Source organism: Diadema antillarum, unplaced genomic scaffold (genome assembly GCF_040938485.1).
Source record: "Diadema antillarum isolate AM-2024a unplaced genomic scaffold, OU_Dant_1.0 scf00000014, whole genome shotgun sequence".
NCBI classification, from domain to species: Eukaryota; Metazoa; Echinodermata; class Echinoidea; order Diadematoida; family Diadematidae; genus Diadema; species Diadema antillarum.
This window is the reverse complement of record NW_027270903.1, coordinates 7,804,651-7,823,194: the sequence shown is the minus strand read 5'-3', so window position 1 is coordinate 7,823,194 and position 18,544 is coordinate 7,804,651. Positions and strand designations below refer to the sequence as shown.

Below are 18,544 nucleotides of genomic sequence, written 5' to 3'. Positions count from 1 at the left end.
ATGTTGGTGCCATAAATTAGCATAAGCCTTAATTAAAATAGTTTTTTCTTCATTACCTCTACAATGTACAGCATAACGTTTCAGAGAGGGACATACATAAGTGTTAGTGTTGTAATACCAACCAATGTGTTTGTTGAAATGTGCTACATACTCAACACTTTACATATAATTTTCAGTGTACAGACCAATAAATTATTGCCTTTACTTTCTTGGCCCATAGCTTCATCCGGAACGATCTCCAAGAAATAGCATGGCAAACCAACCAAACAGTGAGTTCAAAGCTAGACTGGTGATCCAGCAATGCCTGTCTGCTAAGCTCCAAGTCCAGCCTGCATCGAGTGATAACGAAGCTGTATTTGTAGAGGTAGCCTATACACAGAGATGGAAACATTTAACATTTTTTTTCTCTCTTTCTTCCCATGTGTGAGTGCGTTTAATAAGTATGTTAGTGTGATGGTGGTGATGGTGGTGGTGGTGGTGGTGTTGGTGTGTGTGTGTGTGTGTGTGTGCGTGTGTGTGTGTGTGTGAATGTGTGTATGTGTGTGTGTGTGTGTGTGTGTGTGTGTGAGGGGAAGGGTACCATTAGTCATGGCTATCTCTTGTAGTTGTAAATATGTATTTATTTTGTACAGTGTATGTACCTTGTGTGCTCGCCAATACAAGTGTGTGTGTATTTGTGTGTGAAGAAACATACCTATCACTAGAGATTGCTACTTATCGTAAAGATCAATTATCAAGAAAAAGTAGAACTAGAGAAATAACCCAAAAAAAAAAATGTTTGATTACTTATTATTTCCGACACAGTAAAATCATCTATAAAAATCCAGTGTCCAACATGACATAACTGAGACAGTAATCAATATTGAAGCATGAAAACACAATTAAAACAAATTGGCAACTGACAATGGTGATTACACATAACGGTGGATATCCCATTTTAGATTTGAAGGTCATAATACATATTTTCTTCAATGGAGTCCAAGATTTATAAATCTATATAATAACGAACATGTCTTTTAATAGTTCATAAACATCACAGCCATATCACAAGACAATTCCTCGGAACAACTCTATTCCCCTCCTCTCCTTTCCTCCCACCCCTTTTACTCATGTCAATCCTCTGATGGTATAGGGTAATGATATATATTTACATATAATATATGATAAACATGAGATATATATAAATATATATATATACATATGTATATATATATATATATATATATATATATATAAATAAACTGAACCACATTGTCATTTATTCTACAAATTTACAGTTCAGAATGTACAGTCACGATTTGTAATATAGTCATTGACTGCTGGACTGCTGGACTGTGTAGTATAGACAAAGGTAGATCATTTTATATCAATTATTACTGCCACGTTGTAAAAGCTAACTTTATCACTTTGAGAATTAGATTTCTGTAATATCAATTTCTCATCTTGTCATTGTAAGCGAAGTTATCACGAGTAAATAGGTGCCATTTCATGAATATATATATATATATATATATATATATATAATAGCATACATACTTATGATACAGGCCGGCAGTGCATGACAAAAGTTATAGTGCACGCAAAATATAACGATTGCCAACGACAACCCGCTATCGATTTGATATCGGTTTTTGCTCCCTCATTTTAATCATCGAGTACTGAATCCCGCACCTTATCGACGCGATTGCGCCACAACCGCGATATGCTTTGCTCGATATTATCGTTATTCTCAATTCTCGCTGGCTATGCCAGCAACTCATCTGTGTGGGACTAGACTTTCAGCGGTAGATTTAAACATGGAAGCTGAAATGAACAGGTTCGCTACTGTTACAGAGACTGATCTATATAAACAGTATCTTAGACAATAAGGACACATGGGATGCCATCAAATACGCCCTACGAATTTTGGACTCCTACTGTTCTGAAAAAGGAATCAATCCGACGGATATTGAGCAAGTCAACCCAAGATTTGTGCCGCTTTCTCCGTACATTCTACGCGGAAGTGCGCCGTGGAAATGGGCAGCGTGTGTACGGTATACGCTAAGCGCTCTTTGATCACGCTACGCTATGAACTTTTACTACGACATTTACAACACACTCTCGGAATCTACATGTGCAGCAATGGTGACTTCAATGATGCCTGGCACGAGCCTTGTGTTTAAATCCAGTAGATCCCTAATCCTATAAAACATCATCTAGTCCTGGTCCTGGACCCACAGTGCAATAAGTAGGGCGACTAACGTGTTACTGTTAGATCCATGGTAGACCTACACTGTATTGCAGGGTCAAGTGTTAACTAACGTTAGCTCTGTCGCTCGTAAGTGCCGTAGATCTAGTAGAAAACGTTAGGCCAGGGCCCCTTGACCTAACCTATCGTAGGGCCTAGTTTCCTAGAAAACGTTAGATAACCACGTAGACCCTAGACTCTATAGTTGAATTTGGATCTTCAGGATTTTGTCTACACAGGTTCAAAGAAACTGGTATTATTGCTTGTCTAGACACGTGTAGAGTCTAAATGATCTAGGCTTTCGTATTTTTTCAATTTATCTCGCCTGGGTATGTATGCTATTTTATATAACACATAGTGCATGACATCTTATTGCACTATAGCAAGTACCAAGCACCTCCAAATTCTGAATTTGCCCTCAGGCAATTATATTCAATTCGGCCTGCGGCCTCATTGAATATTACCGGCCTTCGGGGCAAATTCAGAATTTGTCGGTGCTTATATTGTTATAGTGCATTCAGCCTCATGCACCATATATATATATAATATATAATTGTATAAAAGCGCCTTGTGCTGCTTTCTTCTACAGTTTCCCAATTGAAATTATCGTGAATTTCACTTATTATTTTGTGTTCAGACAACTTAACTTTCATGGCTATACTGCCTGCTCTGTCAAGCAGTTTTTGTAACGTTTCTACGTGGGCTTTGGCTGTTCATTGCAAAATCATTTTACAATAATCAACATGTGGCAGAATTACCGAATGATTATTGTGTCATGATTTGGCAATCAGCAGCCAAAGCCCACGTAGAAACGCTACAAAAATTGCTGAACAGAGCATGCAGTATAATATTTAAAGTGAAGTTGTCTGAACACAAATCAATAAGTGAAATTCATGATAATTTCAATTGGGAAACTTTAAAAAATCGCAGCACAAGGTTGATTCGTTGATGAATCCTCTCATTCTGCTCCTCCCCCCAAGAAAATGTATTGTATTACTGACCTTTTTTTTTTTATACACGATTGCCCAATATGTAAATTCCCAGTAAACTGTAAATCAACGGCAATGCCTAGACTTCCTACCCCCTCCCCCCAAAAAGAAAAACAATAACAAAAACAAAGACAAAAACAAAAACATTAAGATCAATAAACGATTTCTTTTTTTTTTTTTGCATAAAAAGGGGTCCTCTACAATAGAGATTGCCGATCGTTTGAGTTAATGACCTGATCCAGCTATCATGACGACTTATGGACGGTGCGTCTCAAATTTCACAATAACAGGATAATAGTGTAGCTTGATGTCCGCCTTGGAAGAAGACGAGATTTCACTCACGCATGGTGACGTTAACGACGGTGATGTGGCTGGAGATTGCGAGTGTGATTGTTGACGCTCTGCTTGTTTGTGGGCATGAGATTGCTGTGAGGTGGGGTCCTGTTCTATGACTTCTGTCGATGTCATTGATGTAGATTTCGATACTGTGCTTTTCTTTGGCGAGCTTGAGAACAATGTCGCCAGTGTTCTCTTAGCGGGATTCCGAATAGCCTTAGACATTTTTTTTTCTCGAATATTCATCCGATTCTTTCATTTTGTTTTCCACTAATTGTATTTTTTATGCCTCCGCCAACGAAGTGGCCGGAGGCATTATGTTTTCGGGTCGTCCGTCCGTCCGTACGTACGTCCGTCCCGTTTTGTTTTTGTCGATATCTCAAGAACTGTGTGGTGGTTTTACATCAAACTTGGTATGAGGGTATATCCTGGGGGATAATACTTTGTTGGATTTTAGGGTCACGGGGTCAAAGGTCAAAGGTCACAGGTTATTTTGTGAAAACAAAGGTTGAAATTTCATGTTTTTCTCCATATCTCGCAAGTGGTTCAAGGTATCTTTATGGAACTTAGTATATATGCTTGTACCGATGGGCAGTGATTATCTAGGGAAGTTGGGGGTCATGGGTCAAAGGTCAGGGTCAAAGGTCAAGGTCAACTCCTCAAAAATCACAACTTTCTTTATATTTATGCAATGCCTGAAATGCATGTATTACCCAATATATATTCTGTGGGAAGTTTCTTGCCAAAAGGTCAAAGGTCAAAAGGTCGAAGGTCTAGTGAAAGTGCTAAATTGCACTTTCTCCTCCATATCTCGAAAGTAACTCAAGGCATCATCATGAAACTTGCATATTTATGCATGTTCTACCTAACAGTGATTCTCTTTGGAACTGTGAGGTCAAAGGTCAAAGGCCAGGTTTAGATAATGCTATTTTACCATTTGATACTGAACTTATACGTTTTCTCAGTACCTTGAAAATAACTCAATGCATAAACTTATAAAAGGGTCAAAAGTCAAGTAAAAATCATCAGTTCCCCTAATACCTGCACTCTGATGTTGTAATCATTCATCGAGTTGAACTTAGTTCTAGGAAAGTGAACATTCAGCACATTTGTGGCGAACCTGTCATTTTAATATTTTGCCAATTGTGTGAAACTGTCATCACACTTTGTCAAGACCTTGTACTATACACCTATTAGGGAAATTATGCATTATGGCGGAGGCATACCAGTCACCGTAGCGATATTTCTAGTTTCTCTTTGTTCTAGTAGTTTTCGTTCTTATTCCTCAATTTTGTTTAAAGTCTGGACATTGCAATCTTTCAGATAAAGTATTTTGGATTCACTGAGCTCAATTTGTGTCGTCATCATGGAGAGTTCTTCCTGATTTCCTTTATTTCTTGCTTGTTTGACTGCATCTTTCAAGGCACCGTCAAATTGATCATTTTGGAAGAAATTCGTCAAGGCGGCAGTCTTCGGCATGTCGTTCGAATAGACGTGAAAACGGGGAAATGGGGGGGGGGCAGATTTTTAGCAAACATGACAAATCTAGCGAAAGAAAGCAAATGGCAATCATAACATGAGAATGACTAGTATGCTTGCTTCCTTTTGCCAAAGTATTATAGCTTGTAGCAAACATAAGAAAATTGAAGAGTTTGTTCGCAAAAACCGATAAGTCCATTTTTGAAGATTTTGAAGTACGGTCTCTGTCTTAAAGTAAAAAAAATAATACCTTTTGAATGATATATTGGTCACTACATATAAAGGTACATTTTTGAAGTTATGTTCAAAAGAAGCAAAAATTTTCTTATTATTCTCTTTATTTTTCTTGACCTCTAATCGCAAATATCTCCATTTGGCAAATAAGGACTTATCGGTTTTTGCGAACAAATTCTTCATTAATGTTCTACTTGTATAACGAACGAGTCATAGAAGCATGTCTTCTGGTAAAACGTGAAAACACACACACACTATAATACGCAAAACTCGCGTGACAAACCACTGAAAAGGACAGAATGTGGTTGCCCCTGGACTACACATATTTCTGGATAAATTCTATTCTGAAAGGATACAAGTTGTTTCCGTGTCAGGCAGTAATTGCATATTAAACAAAGGAACACATAAATGGACAAGTTCACAACTTTGCCCTACTTCGGCAAAAGGAAGCAAGTGGCATCGAGAACAAATGCAACAAATGGGGAAAAATATGTTTTTGGGTAGGCCCTCCGACATGGAAATTTGTGATGAGAAAAACAAAGTCGGTATTCTTACAAGTCATATAGTGGTGCATTTATGACAATTCAAAATTTTGATATTCCCATAGAAACTCATAGTTATGTAACTTGCTTCTTGTTGCCAAAATATTATAGATTTGTAGCAAACATGAAAAATATGGCAAAAGGAATCATGTAACAATCATAGCATGAGTGTTTTACTTGTTTCATTTTGCCAATGTATTATAGATTGTAGCTAACAAAAAATAAAAACGGCCAAAGGAAGCAAATGACAATCTTATCATAAGGATGTCGATTGCTTCCTTTGGCCGAAGTACTGTAGATTGTGTGGAAATATAAATAATTTGGCAAAAAGGAAGCAATTGACAATCAAATCATGAGGTTGTATCTCGCTTCCTTTTGAAAAAAAAAAAAAAATATTTCAGATTTTTAGCAACCATGACAGATCTGGCAAAAGGAAGCAAGTGACAATCATATTATCATAAGGATTTTACTTGCTCCCTTTTGCCAAAGTATTTTAGATTGTGTGTAAAAATAATTGTTTTGGCAAAGGAAAGCAAGTAACAATCATATCATGAGGTTGTTACTTGCTTCCTATTGCCATTTTTGTAATGCAATTTCGTGTACTTGCTTCCTTTTGCCACCCAAATATATAGAAAAAATTGGTCCAAAATACTAACTTTGGGATTTTTCAGGTAAATAGAGCATGCCTCAAATAGGCCAAATCAATAAAAAGTCAGTATCCATAAAAACATAATATATATAAATTTCTTGCTTCCTTTGGCCAAAAAAGGTCAGAAAGTCAAAGAGGTGCTCGTCGAAGTTTTGGGTAACGATTTGATCTCTTCAGGCACTGGGAAAACCAGTGGCTTTTACCAGACACACATTGATTGCTGTTTGAGACATTATTTTGATCCATTCCCAGCTAACATCTGGACGTTTTCTGAACTTTCTTGAAACATTCCAAGTTCCTTATTTGGACGTTTTGTCAAAACGTTTTCAGAATGTCTTTTTGTGTAAAGTTTTTGACGTATTTACAACGTTTAAGATGGACGTTATAAGAACGTATTTCAAACGAAAAAAAAATATGGACCTGCAGAAAACTTCTTGGACGTTATAGACGTCAGTAAAACCTTTTAAGAATATAAAAAATGTTCTGTGGACGTTCTGCGGACGTCCAGAAAACCTTTAAACAGTCTAGAACGTTCAAAAAACTTTTAAGGAACGTCTAAACGTCTAAAAAGTCTTATGACCAGTTCTATATTGATATAGTCATGAGATTTTACAGGCTAATGTCCTACCACCTATTACCTGTACTACATTATATTTCCAATTGATGAATTTTTTTCACATTCTTTTATGTACCAGCAAAATATTGTAATGAATGAAGCCATGGTTACTAAAAATACAACACACACACACCTTTATTAGGCCAATCAACATATGAAAATACGATATGATGCTGTGAGAAACTGAACAATAACGTAGGTAATCTAATTTCTAACTTATAAAGTTTGAACCCAGCATAAATCGTTGGATTTCTATGCCTTTTATATATGTGACCCTGCATCACAAAGCAAACAAAAAGTCGCCAGACATGAAATTTTAGTTCAGGGCATATTTTAAAAGAGAAGGCTTTTAGCTTTAAAATGATGTATAATTCAAATCAAATGGACTCTCCTAACCTATTTAAATATTGGAAAGAAAGCACACACTCAGAAAAAGTATGAACTGAGAAAAGAGGCTCTGAAGTACAGTGTCTATTCAGGCGCTTAATCTTTACCAAGCCGTGCTGGCTGTGGGATGAATGGGACAAAAGACAGGATGTAAACAACTGGAGTAACAACAATGAAGAGAAAATCAGATTAATTTGAAATTGAGCATGACATATTAATACATTCTGTCCATAATTAATGTCAAATTTCAAAGCAGTAGCATCATCCTTTCAAACGTTATTAGAGTTGAAAGTGAAGAGTGTGTACAAGGTGTTTCGGAAATGAAAGGGGGACTCTAAAGATGCACCTAATCACGCTATTCTAACAAAAAATGTTCGAGATAAACTGCATAAAACACACTTTCCTGTCCGTTTTATGATCCCAAATTTTAGCATAATGTAGAAGAAGACTTGCCCTTTCAGAAAATATGAAAAAGTCAACATCGGCTATTTTGACCCATTTCACCTATTTTCAGTCCTCACACAAAATCAGTGTGTGCGACTTTTTGTTCGTTTTGTGATGCACGGTCACATATTTCCACTAGTTTTCAAATCTTATATTTTCTTATTTGACTATTCATAAAAAGACATGATATACTAATAAAAAGCATGCATGTTCATGATAAAGAAACCAATTGAGAACACGCAGGGGACCAAATAAAAACCTTTTTAGACGTTCTTTCGAGACGAAGTCGACGTAGCAGACCTAATAAAAATGTTTTGTAGGCGTTTATGAAGGACGAAGATGTAGCAGGCATAATAAAAACGTTTTGTAATGTCCATTGACGTTTTTAAAACTATTTTTCTCCCTTCCCCCAAACCCTGTGATTTGCCCCTGATAGCAGAGACTGGTAAAAATCACGTCAAATTTACGTCTTTTTTCTTTGTCACGACACACGTCACATTCGCGTCACCTGTGACCCGCTACAACAAAAGAATCTGAAAGTCTGGGAGGGCAATTGAAAATGGCATGACATTATTTTCATGCTCTTCTACTTTAATTTCATATATAGCACAACTCATAAAAGTACTCGGTTGCGGAGATACCGATGATTTTATTAGCGCATGTCAAGTGGTTGTGGAAATCAGAGTTTTGAGAAAAACACATTCAAAGTTTTCCTTCCGACGCTATCGTGATCAAGGGGAGGCGAGACAGTTTTCACCACTTGACAATATAGAAGGTATGCTCCAAGCGACCTCCGCGATGTTCAGTCAAGCTTAGCGCCAGCGGTCTACGCATGACCAATCAGTAATCAGAATGCCACGCACTGACCAATAAGATCACTCCCTCTTTTAATACTAGGGGCGGAGTCTAGCTGCGGCGCTAAATCAAAATCTCCCCCCCCCCCCAAGGAAAAACGCAGTATCTAAAATGTTTGGCGATTTTCACTTCTTTGCATAAATATAGTCAGTAGACAATCCTTCTTCATATGACATATTCAGAGTTTTGAAAAAATGTTTGGAAAGCTACTTTTCCGTAACTGCCAAACGCAGTATCTACACTTAACTTGCACTTTCCCCAAGAAAAAAAACAACCGCAGTATCTACATGATGAATATTTCCCCAAGGAAAGCTAGTCTTAATTACCAGACACTGTTATTTATATGTGAATACTTTGCCGATTGTTCTGTAATTTGAACGTAAATTACTGTCTTTAGATATACTTGCTCAATAAGAAGACATAATGTTCAAAATATCTAATCGAAACAATACTGATTAGTAAATATTTTGATGAGATCGTGACCCTAAAATAAAACACAGTGTGTGATTAAGACTAACCGAGTGCACGTTAAAGCCGGTCTGCACTGGCCATTATTTTGATGCCAGAACTTTTTGTAAAGAGCGCCATCTATCAAAACTTCCGGTGGCCGGGTTACATCCATAGAACTCTAGTCAGAACTCTAGTTCTGTGGTTACATCGTTTGTGGCTGATCGCCGCCTGCATGCCGGTCAGCGCACGATCTCACAGCAGCTGTGCGCAGAGCCGAGAGAACACACACAAGCAGTGCATAATATGGTGGGGTACCGAGAGCCCAGCCCGGCCCGCCCGGCGCGGCCCGCCCGGCGCGGCCCGCCCGGCGCGGCCACGATCTTTCGGCCGATCGCGAGGGAACGGGTTACTTGTCGCAAGAGAGATCCGCGACAATCCACTCACTCTGCCAACTGACCTACTCGCTATACACCAGCGCAGCGAGCAGAAAAACATCGCTGGGCGGTGAATTTAGTGTAATGTGGCCGTCGGTTTCTTCGTCGGGCCAGCTGATTGAGATATGATGTGCAGTAAAATATCCCTTCAAATTTCATGCTCTTTAAGAGTTTTCATGAAGTCCAACACAATGAGTGATGAAAGCTCCAGATGCATTTACGAATATCTCTCACACATAAATCATTGCTACTACTAACAGTTAGACGGTAAGAGTTATAGATCTAAACGTTAGTAATAATAGGAAGTCTACTACTACTAGCGTTAGGCCTAGTAGTACCAGAACAAATGTACATGCGGTTCCTATATCTATGTGCTGTCCCCCTGCCCTGAATATTATTATCACACATGTGAGAAATGACACCAAGCTAATATCTCGAGATTGCAATTGGAAAACAGATAATATATCTTGAATTGATCATGATTTCCCTTCCTAGAAATTTCATTCGACAATTTGTTGAGGCTGGGTTAGTGAGGAACAATAACCTTAAAGTAAAACGCTAAAATGAAAACGTTCATACTGATTGATAGTGATACTGATAATTAAATATGGCCAGTTATGGGTCTACACCGTACACGTTCACTAATTGACTTAATCAGGCCTAGGTCTAGGTCTAGTCATTAAGTCATCATAGACACTTCTTGTCGTAAGTGGACGTCAGTATTTATTGTAATAATCACTGAAAAAAAATGTGAATAGGGGTGTTTTAAATCCTGTCATCGTTCGTCGCGATGTTATGAAGATCAACGGCAACGCAGCGGTAATTCGAGTAGCCTAGGGCCCAACGGTAACGAAACGTTAGTTGTTACATGGATGTGGAAGGTTGTAAATTCAGCGTTCAGTGAATGTCATTTGCAAATGAATAAAAAGTAGGTACAATTGTATATCATACAAGTTAAGTTTCACCCACCTTGGCTTATCAGAGGCTTCTGACTCAGTCTGAGTGCACGTGGAAACTTTCACGACGGGTTGATCCCGCAATCCTGGCACACAGCTTCACTGTATATAGGCTCGACGCCAGTGCTGATGCCCAGTGGTGGACATCCAGCAGCTAGCAGATGACCAGCAAAGTCATCCTGTGTTGAATGGCTTGATGGGCCGTCAAGGGCAACGTTTATCTTGTTTATTTCTTGCCGATAAACAGCTCGCATTTCCTCCCACTGGATCCAGCAGTTACCAAGTCGTATCCGCGACATACATGTAATCGCAGATTGAAGTTCGACACAACGATCAGAATAAACGACCTGTAGTGTCGAAATGTTTGAAAGCACCAAACGTATAGTATCATGCAGATCTATCGCGCATCGCGATAAAACACCATCTTCAGTAAGTGACAACCTATAATGGTATCGATATCTAGATATCTGTGGTACGTGAATGTATGCACTGGACTGCGCAAGATAATGCGGGAGCGAAGCGAGCCGCTGCCAGGCCATCCCCTACGGGAACCTGGTGATCTGTGTGTTAAGTCTATGGGAATATCAGAATTCAGTGTGGAACGGGTCAGTTTTGATGCACGCCGCTCGGCATTATGGGAGAAATGCTGGGCACCACAGAGAGAAATGAGCCTTATGATGGCGCTAGACATGTTTCTTACCAATGCAGACCCACTTTAAACTATACAGCACAACACTGACAGCTTGCAGCTAGCTGAACTGAGCGAGCGCATGCAGTCAGCACAGCTAGCTACAGGGCCCGGCTAGTCAGCACAGCCGGGCCCTCACAGTGTGAGTGTGTATCTTGGATTAAAACAAAATGTTGTCGCGGGGAAAATTACTCGTGAGCCTAGCCCTCAAGAAAAGAAAAAATTATCTGCAGATAATGAGTAAGTTATTCAAAACTATTTCAATATTGAAAGAATAAAGCTGATCGTTTGTCACACGAAGCGAGGTAAAAACAAATGCATATAACATTTGTGTTAACCTCGCTTCGTGTGATAAACGATCAGCTTTATACTTTCATATTCTACCTTGACGATGAACATCTTCCGTAGACGGTTCTACTAATTATCTACTATTTCAATATTAACTTGTTGTGTGAAGTAACTTTGTTAGGCCTAGGCCCTTGTCAAAATTCCTCAGGCTCCGGATCCGAAAGTTTCGTCGAAAGGCAATAGATCTAGAACCTACAATGTATTTGTGTTACACATTCGGATAAACATCACGTTATGTAACATGTTAGACCCTATATTTAGATCTAAGTCTAAGTCTAAGACTTGTCTAGACAGTAACGTTTGAGTCTTGCGTCTCTTTTCTGACGTTAGACTTAACGTTAATCAGAACAGGGTCCGTATTCCGAAAGTTTAAAGAAAGATCTAGTGTAGGACTAGAATAGGCCTACTCTATGGCAAGCCTGTTTATAAAACTAGAAAGTAAGAAGTCTAACACTTAACTCTTATGTGCCATGGTGAAACCCCCTGTGCCACGTTATTCTGAGACACGAAGGTAGTCATGTTTTGAGAAAGAATTCTGTGTTTCTAATTTGTATAACTTCTTCAAATTTCTGTTAAGCTGTACATAATAATGAGCAAAGTGTTAGAGGAATGCCAAACTTTGCTTCGATATACATTGTATGACAAATCTATTTTCAATATTTCTTTTAAATGACCAGTTGCTACTGTAGTAGTAGCGCCCCCTAGCGGTTTCACCCTAACCCCCCTGTCTACACAGGGGAGGTATAAAAGGGATTGCCTGTACGCGCATCCCTCAGTTGTGACCTGGAACCTGATTGAAAGACATACTGACTGAGCTACAAGACAAGTTACAGTTGCAACTCACCAGTAGTGCCGGTAAGTACTACCGTTACTACAACAGTGGCGTCACGGACAATTGTCCTACTTCCTGTGCCATTGTTTTCGTGGACATAGAGCCGCAATTTAAGCTGACTCCGCTGCCGCTATTATTTTCGCCAACAGGCGTTGCACTCCTATACCGCACCGATACGCGAAGGGTGGAGCACATGCGACGGAGCCGAGGCGAGAGCTCTTGGCAGCGCGAGGGAGCTTGGCGGTGTCCACGTTTGTCGATTGTTCCTGTAGTGTAATTTGTTTTGTGCTTGTTTTGTCTAATTGTCTTGGTGTAATCGTTTTCATTGGTAATTTTGCTTGTTGGGGAGGAGGAGTGTGCCGATTGTTTGAGTGACAGTGCGTGATTTGTAACAAACCAACATCTTGCACTAGACCAGGCCCACCTGTATTCAGGGAGCTCCAAATTCATTGAAATATCATCTTTTCTGATTGTTCTAGTTGCAAGCGTGTTTCGTTTTGTTAGTTTGATTGTCGGTGGTGTTTGCTGAAATTATTCTTTGGCGTGATTTCAGCTTGTGAGTGCGATTGTCATTGTTTGCGTGGTGCGTTTTTCTTTTTAAACGTGGTCCAGGTCTAGATCTCGGTCTAGCCCTGTATACGCGTTACGTGTATTTGCGTGGTGGTCGTCTGCGTGCTAGATCTACATTGTCATAATTGTTTCACGTGTTTCGTTCCACACGTGTGTCTCGGTGGCTTGGGTAGGTGGACCTCCCTTGCCCCATTCGTTGCGTGATATCACTGTATTCGTTGCGTGTTGTATCCCTGTGTATACCTGTGTGTCCCGGTTCAGGCGAGTTTTAACTTGCCTGATATTTCGCGCGATAGCGTTGCCGGATAGCTCGTGTGTGCGGTGCGTATTCACTGCATTCGCTAGCCGTTCTGTCAAAGCTTCCAGTGTGTTCAGGCTCTGGCGTGCACAGTTCTCCACGTCCATCGTGTGTAAGGAGGGAGGGTATTTCCCTGCGGTGAGCTGCGCGCCTGTTGTGCTGGACCTCTCTGGCATCGCGTTCCCCTTTCAGTGTGTATTCGTATAGCGCGGCTATTCGTGTTTTTCTTCGTGTTTTCTCTGTCGCGCTCTCCCACTTTTCGCAACCTGCGAGATTCGAAGCGCGATCTCCTTTCTTTCTCGATCGCGTTTTCTATTGTCGCGCTCATTCTTTCTTTGTTTGTTGCGTCGACATTTTCATTTTCTACTGTCATTCTGACTTTCCTTGCTACCTCTATTTTGCCCTTTTCCTCTCTGTAGGCTGCTTTACTCGTGGAACGTTCGTGTTTTTCTATTTTCGCAGGAGTATTTTGCCCCGCGATTAGTTAGTGGCAGCGGAAGTCTGTGCATTTCCCCACCTTTTGTGGGAGGTGTTCCCCCCCCCCCCCCTTACGTGAGGGAGTGCTACGTCCTTCTTTTCGATTGGGAAGGAGGGAGGAAGTTGGTGGGCACCATTCACTCCTCTTTGGTGAGGAAGGGCCTGTCATTATTTTCTCCTTTACTTAGGAGGATTGGATTGCATTTCTCCTTTCGCTGTGCGGAATTGCAACCGTTTATACAATAATTTTTAATTGTTTGTGTGACTGTCCTTTGACTGGTGCTACAATTTGGCTCATTCATTCTGCATCATGTTGCGGTGCTGAAGGACATCATTCCGGTGAGTACACTGTATCTGATACATTACTCCGTTAACTTTTGATTTGTTTGTTTGGACTATAGATTATTACTACTTGTTTTGAGTATCTGTAGTGTATAAACCTTCATGCTGTTACTGTCATTTTGGATTGCTTTGCAGATACGAAAATAGTTTTGTATCCGTAACCGCATCAGGCTTAGGCCTACTGCTCATGTGCTGGATTGCTGCTGTGTGTCGGGTGTGTCGCATACATTGATTGCGTGTTGTCCTTTTCACTTGTGCTGGTGGTAAAGTTAATTGTGACTGATTGTTTTGCTTCTGCTTTTGTGTTTGTACGGTAACTTCTAGCGTAAAGAGATTGTGTTTTCATAAATATCTGTTTTCCTGCAAGCACAGATTTATTTCTCTAGCATTGCCATATTCTATTCTGGTTTTATATTTGTAGGTCCTAGACTCCCGAGTCTTACCCAAGTTGAGTTGTTACTGTGACCTCCCTATTTTTGTGATAATAAGGGAGGAGTGAGATCGGAACAGCTGTGATTATTTTTCAAGTGACATCAGGCAATAGAAACGAATTGTCATTTCCCATTTTAGGTTCGTAATTAGTAGCCATATATGTTTACAAGTGTATCTGGTGTTTGTTTTGAGTACTAGAGTAATATTTTGGGAGTGTTTGAGTAGTAAAAACTAAAGTGAGTAATAGTTTATGTGTCAAATGATGTGTCACTGATTATGATAATTACAGATTGTGGTAATTGGTATATCATTGGTCAGTACCAGTGAGTATATGTTCAAGGTCTTTTCTTCATTAGTACATGTTGATTTAGTTTAGTTATTGGTACCTGTTTTAAACATATTCGTTGAGTGAATAGGTTGTTTGCATGGGTACTAGTCATGGCGATGCCCATTAATTATTTATCCCGTAGTGAGTTTGTACGTCTTGGATTGTCATTAACCCAAGTCAATGACATTTTGAAGCTCCGGAATGAGCATGGAAATGTCACTCGGGACTTGTTGGAGTCCTCTGACATTCCAGGGATCGAGGATCTCATCCCGAAATTTGTGTTCTGTCCGCAGGTAGAGCCTGAAGAGTCTTTACCTTCAGACACTGCGACTGCTGATCCCATTGAGACATCAAGGGGAGGAGTCCAATCTCGGGGGACTTCCCCGTACCCCCATGATGTATATCCTCCCCCCAGGGAGGATCAAACAGGGAAGACCCCATCTTCCCATGCAGGGCAGTTGCGTCACTGCTCAGTGCAGCAAGATAGATCCCAACAAGACACCCTATGTGGGAAGTCATATGGAGGTGCTTTCGATTATGACACCGCTGCCTCCGACTCCCAAGAATTTGAGGGTGTAGCAATCGGACAGAAAAGGTTTCAGCGACGTGGAGCTCCCAGAGGGAGGAGCTGGAATGATAGGGAGTACTCCCGAGATAGAGAGAATATTCACTCCCTACCCCAAGAGCATTCATACACACGTATGGGTGGAAGGGCACCGCGATGGGATTACAATGAAACCCAGTGGGGTAGGCAGGAGGGTTACCCACCTAGCTCTGCCAGGAGAAGTGACTCCCATGACCTCTCCAATGACAGGCCTGGGATGGACCCACCACACCACTGGGGTTGCGAATCCCTCCCAAAGACTGTTACCTTTGATGGAACAGGTAATTGGAGGGCGTTTTGCCGCAAATTTGAGGCTTTCGCAAATGCGAGAAACTGGAGCCCGGCCCAGCGTTTGGACCATTTATGCTGGTGCCTGTTGGGCAAGGCTAGCAATTTCTTTGAGCTACTGATTAGTCGCGAGCCGGAGCTCAAATATTGCGAAGTCGTCTATCGCTTTGCAAAACGGTTCGATCGTCAGGAGCCAGCGGAGGCCGCGCAATTAGAGTTCAGCACTGCCAGGCAAAGCGCGGAGGAATCTCTGTGCGAATGGGCAGATCGTTTGAACGAACTTGCTAGCCGCGCATTTCCAGAAGTCCCAGAGAGAGCGGTGCAGCAACAGCTGGTACTCCGTCTATGCCAGGGGTGTACTGACAAGGAGGCAGGGTGGTATGCCCTTGACCGACACCCCCTGAATGTAGACGACGCAGTGGAAGCCTTACGGTGGTATCAACACTCCCGTATAGCAGTGTATGGCAGGCTACGCCAAGTCAAGACCATGGCCCTCAACCCAGAAGATGAGGGAGAAGCCCAGGACTGTAGGGTGGAAAATGCCCCCTTCCATTCAGGTCAAGGAGGTACACGAAATGGCCAACCTTTGCCCACAATGGAGCGCCGATTATCAAATTTAGAAGGCTCTGTTGAGCGACTGAGTAAGAGGTTGGATCGCCTAGCATCCATGGAAAACATACTGGGATCCATGGGAAGGAAGCTAGACAACTTGTCCTCCTTAGGAAAACAGTTGAATCAACAAATGGAGAGACAGAATCCCCGTAATTCTGGGGGAGCTCCAAACTCTCCAGGACAGCAGCCCCTTTGCGTCCACTGTGGAAAGGAAGGGCATGTTGAAAGGAACTGCCCAAATATGTCCAGACCTAACAACAAGAAGGTGCCACTCAGGAAAACCGAGGAGTCAAACTCCTCGGGGTCGGAGGATTAGGCCCTGCTCCGACCTGCACAACTGAGGGCCAACCTTCCACTGATATCCAGTACAGTGCTGGAGATGAGGATGGCAGTAGCCAGCCTGAATTTATCTCAGTATTTCCTATATTGTCACCAGACAGAGAGGGAGTAAACCAGGTAGGCGATGCACCTTCTAGTCAGAAAGGAAATACAGGTCAGTCAAGAGATGGAGATAAATCCTGTGGGGTGAGTCCCTTGAGGGAGTTGGACCCTCAAACACCCCTAGATGAGGTGGCTGTATGTAAGGTCAGATCAACTCCCTTGTTTGCAGTACCTATAAAGGTAGGTAACCATTCTTTAAAGGCAGTGGTGGACACTGCGGCGGAAATATCAATCGTATCCCACAAGGTGTATGAAAAGTTACAACCTTGTCCACAAAAGATCAGGGATGTGTTTATTTTCGCAGATGGCCGTGATTTGAGGATGCCAGGTATGATTGTAGACCCCATTCGGATCAAGCTAGGGGGTTGTGAGTTTTTGACGGAGGTTTATGTGGCCCCTATCGAAGGTGAAATGCTGTTGGGGTTAGATCTCCTCCGTAAGTATAGAATTATACTGCACCTACAACATTCACGGCTAGAAATTGGGAATGTTCGCATCCCAATGATGCATGGTGAACAGTCACCATATGGACGAGCTTCTTGCGTGTGCTTGTTGAAACGCGCAATCATCCCTCCAAACACCTTGAAGAGAATTACTGGTGTGATACACCAGCCAGAGAAAGATCTTGGGATTAAGTTTACCCAGGGTATGCTTGGCAGTATCCCACGCTACTTATGAAGTAAGGTGAAAGGGATGGGATAGGCATAGATATCAGGGTCACCCCCCTGTAAGGTGTTAACAGAGGTGTAACAAACCACCTCTATGCTTTCTCCTTTGATTGTGGAAGGTGGATTTATCACACCTTCCAGGTAGGGGTTTACCCTGCATAGCTTCCCAGTATACTGGGCGAGTAGCTTCCCTGGTGGTTAGGACACTAGGGAGGAGTATGTTTAAAAGGCGATGAGGAAGATCCCATCACCTTTCTTGGGTGTAAGAAGTACACCCATGATACAGCCCAATACCTGTAAAGAGAGTGGTGGCTGCCACCACTAGATATTAGTTTTATAACCTAATGGGAGGATCAGACCCCCACGCAAGGATAAAGTGTAGTTTGTACACGTATAGGATTTTGAATGATAAGAAAGATTTGGTTAGGTATTTGTTTGAAAAAAAAATTAAAGATATTTCTGGTTTATCAGTTTTATTTTTTTAAACAGATGCTAGGCTAGGGAAGTGTTTAATTTATTTTGGTGATATATTAAGGTTTTATGAGAGTTTTGGTGGCCAAAACAACATATTTGTTATGGTTCGCCAACTAAGCTTCTGCTGCATTCTATGCACGTCTTTGTTTAAAGAAGGTTTTCTTTGGCGGTTTTTATTTGTATATTGGTGTTCCTTGTAATAGGAACAGTCTTATATTTTGGGACTTGGGTCATCCCATGAGAGGGGTGTTTCCCCTATTTGAAGGTGTCGTTTTTAATGCAAGTCGGGGCTATAGGGTCTTTCTTTACTCCCTCCCAACATCAACGGTCCCTTGCACCTCCACTCAGTACATGAGTGACCTAGGCGGTGGCCCGCTGAACTGCCCTCGGCAGACCCCCGAGGGCTGGTCAGATTGTGCATTCCCATGGGTGGGGCTCTGCGAGATCCCCGGTTGTGCGGGATTTGGGGGTTATAGTTAGGTTTTTATTTTGGCCGGGGCTGTTTTTTTTTTTCTATTATGCCCCTTGTTTTATAAAACGGGGG

The 18,544-nt window shown here is 41.3% G+C and overlaps 1 protein-coding gene across 1 annotated transcript in view; it reads left to right on the top strand.

The window, feature by feature from the left end:
- The first annotated feature begins 250 nt into the window (after positions 1-250).
- Positions 251-18,544, top strand: part of LOC139722522 (D-aminoacyl-tRNA deacylase 2-like) — a 37,761-nt gene continuing 19,467 nt past the window's right edge. The window contains exon 1 of the mRNA XM_071633812.1: positions 251-364. Coding sequence (XP_071489913.1) covers positions 251-364 — 114 coding nt within the window. The remainder of the gene's footprint in view (positions 365-18,544) is intronic.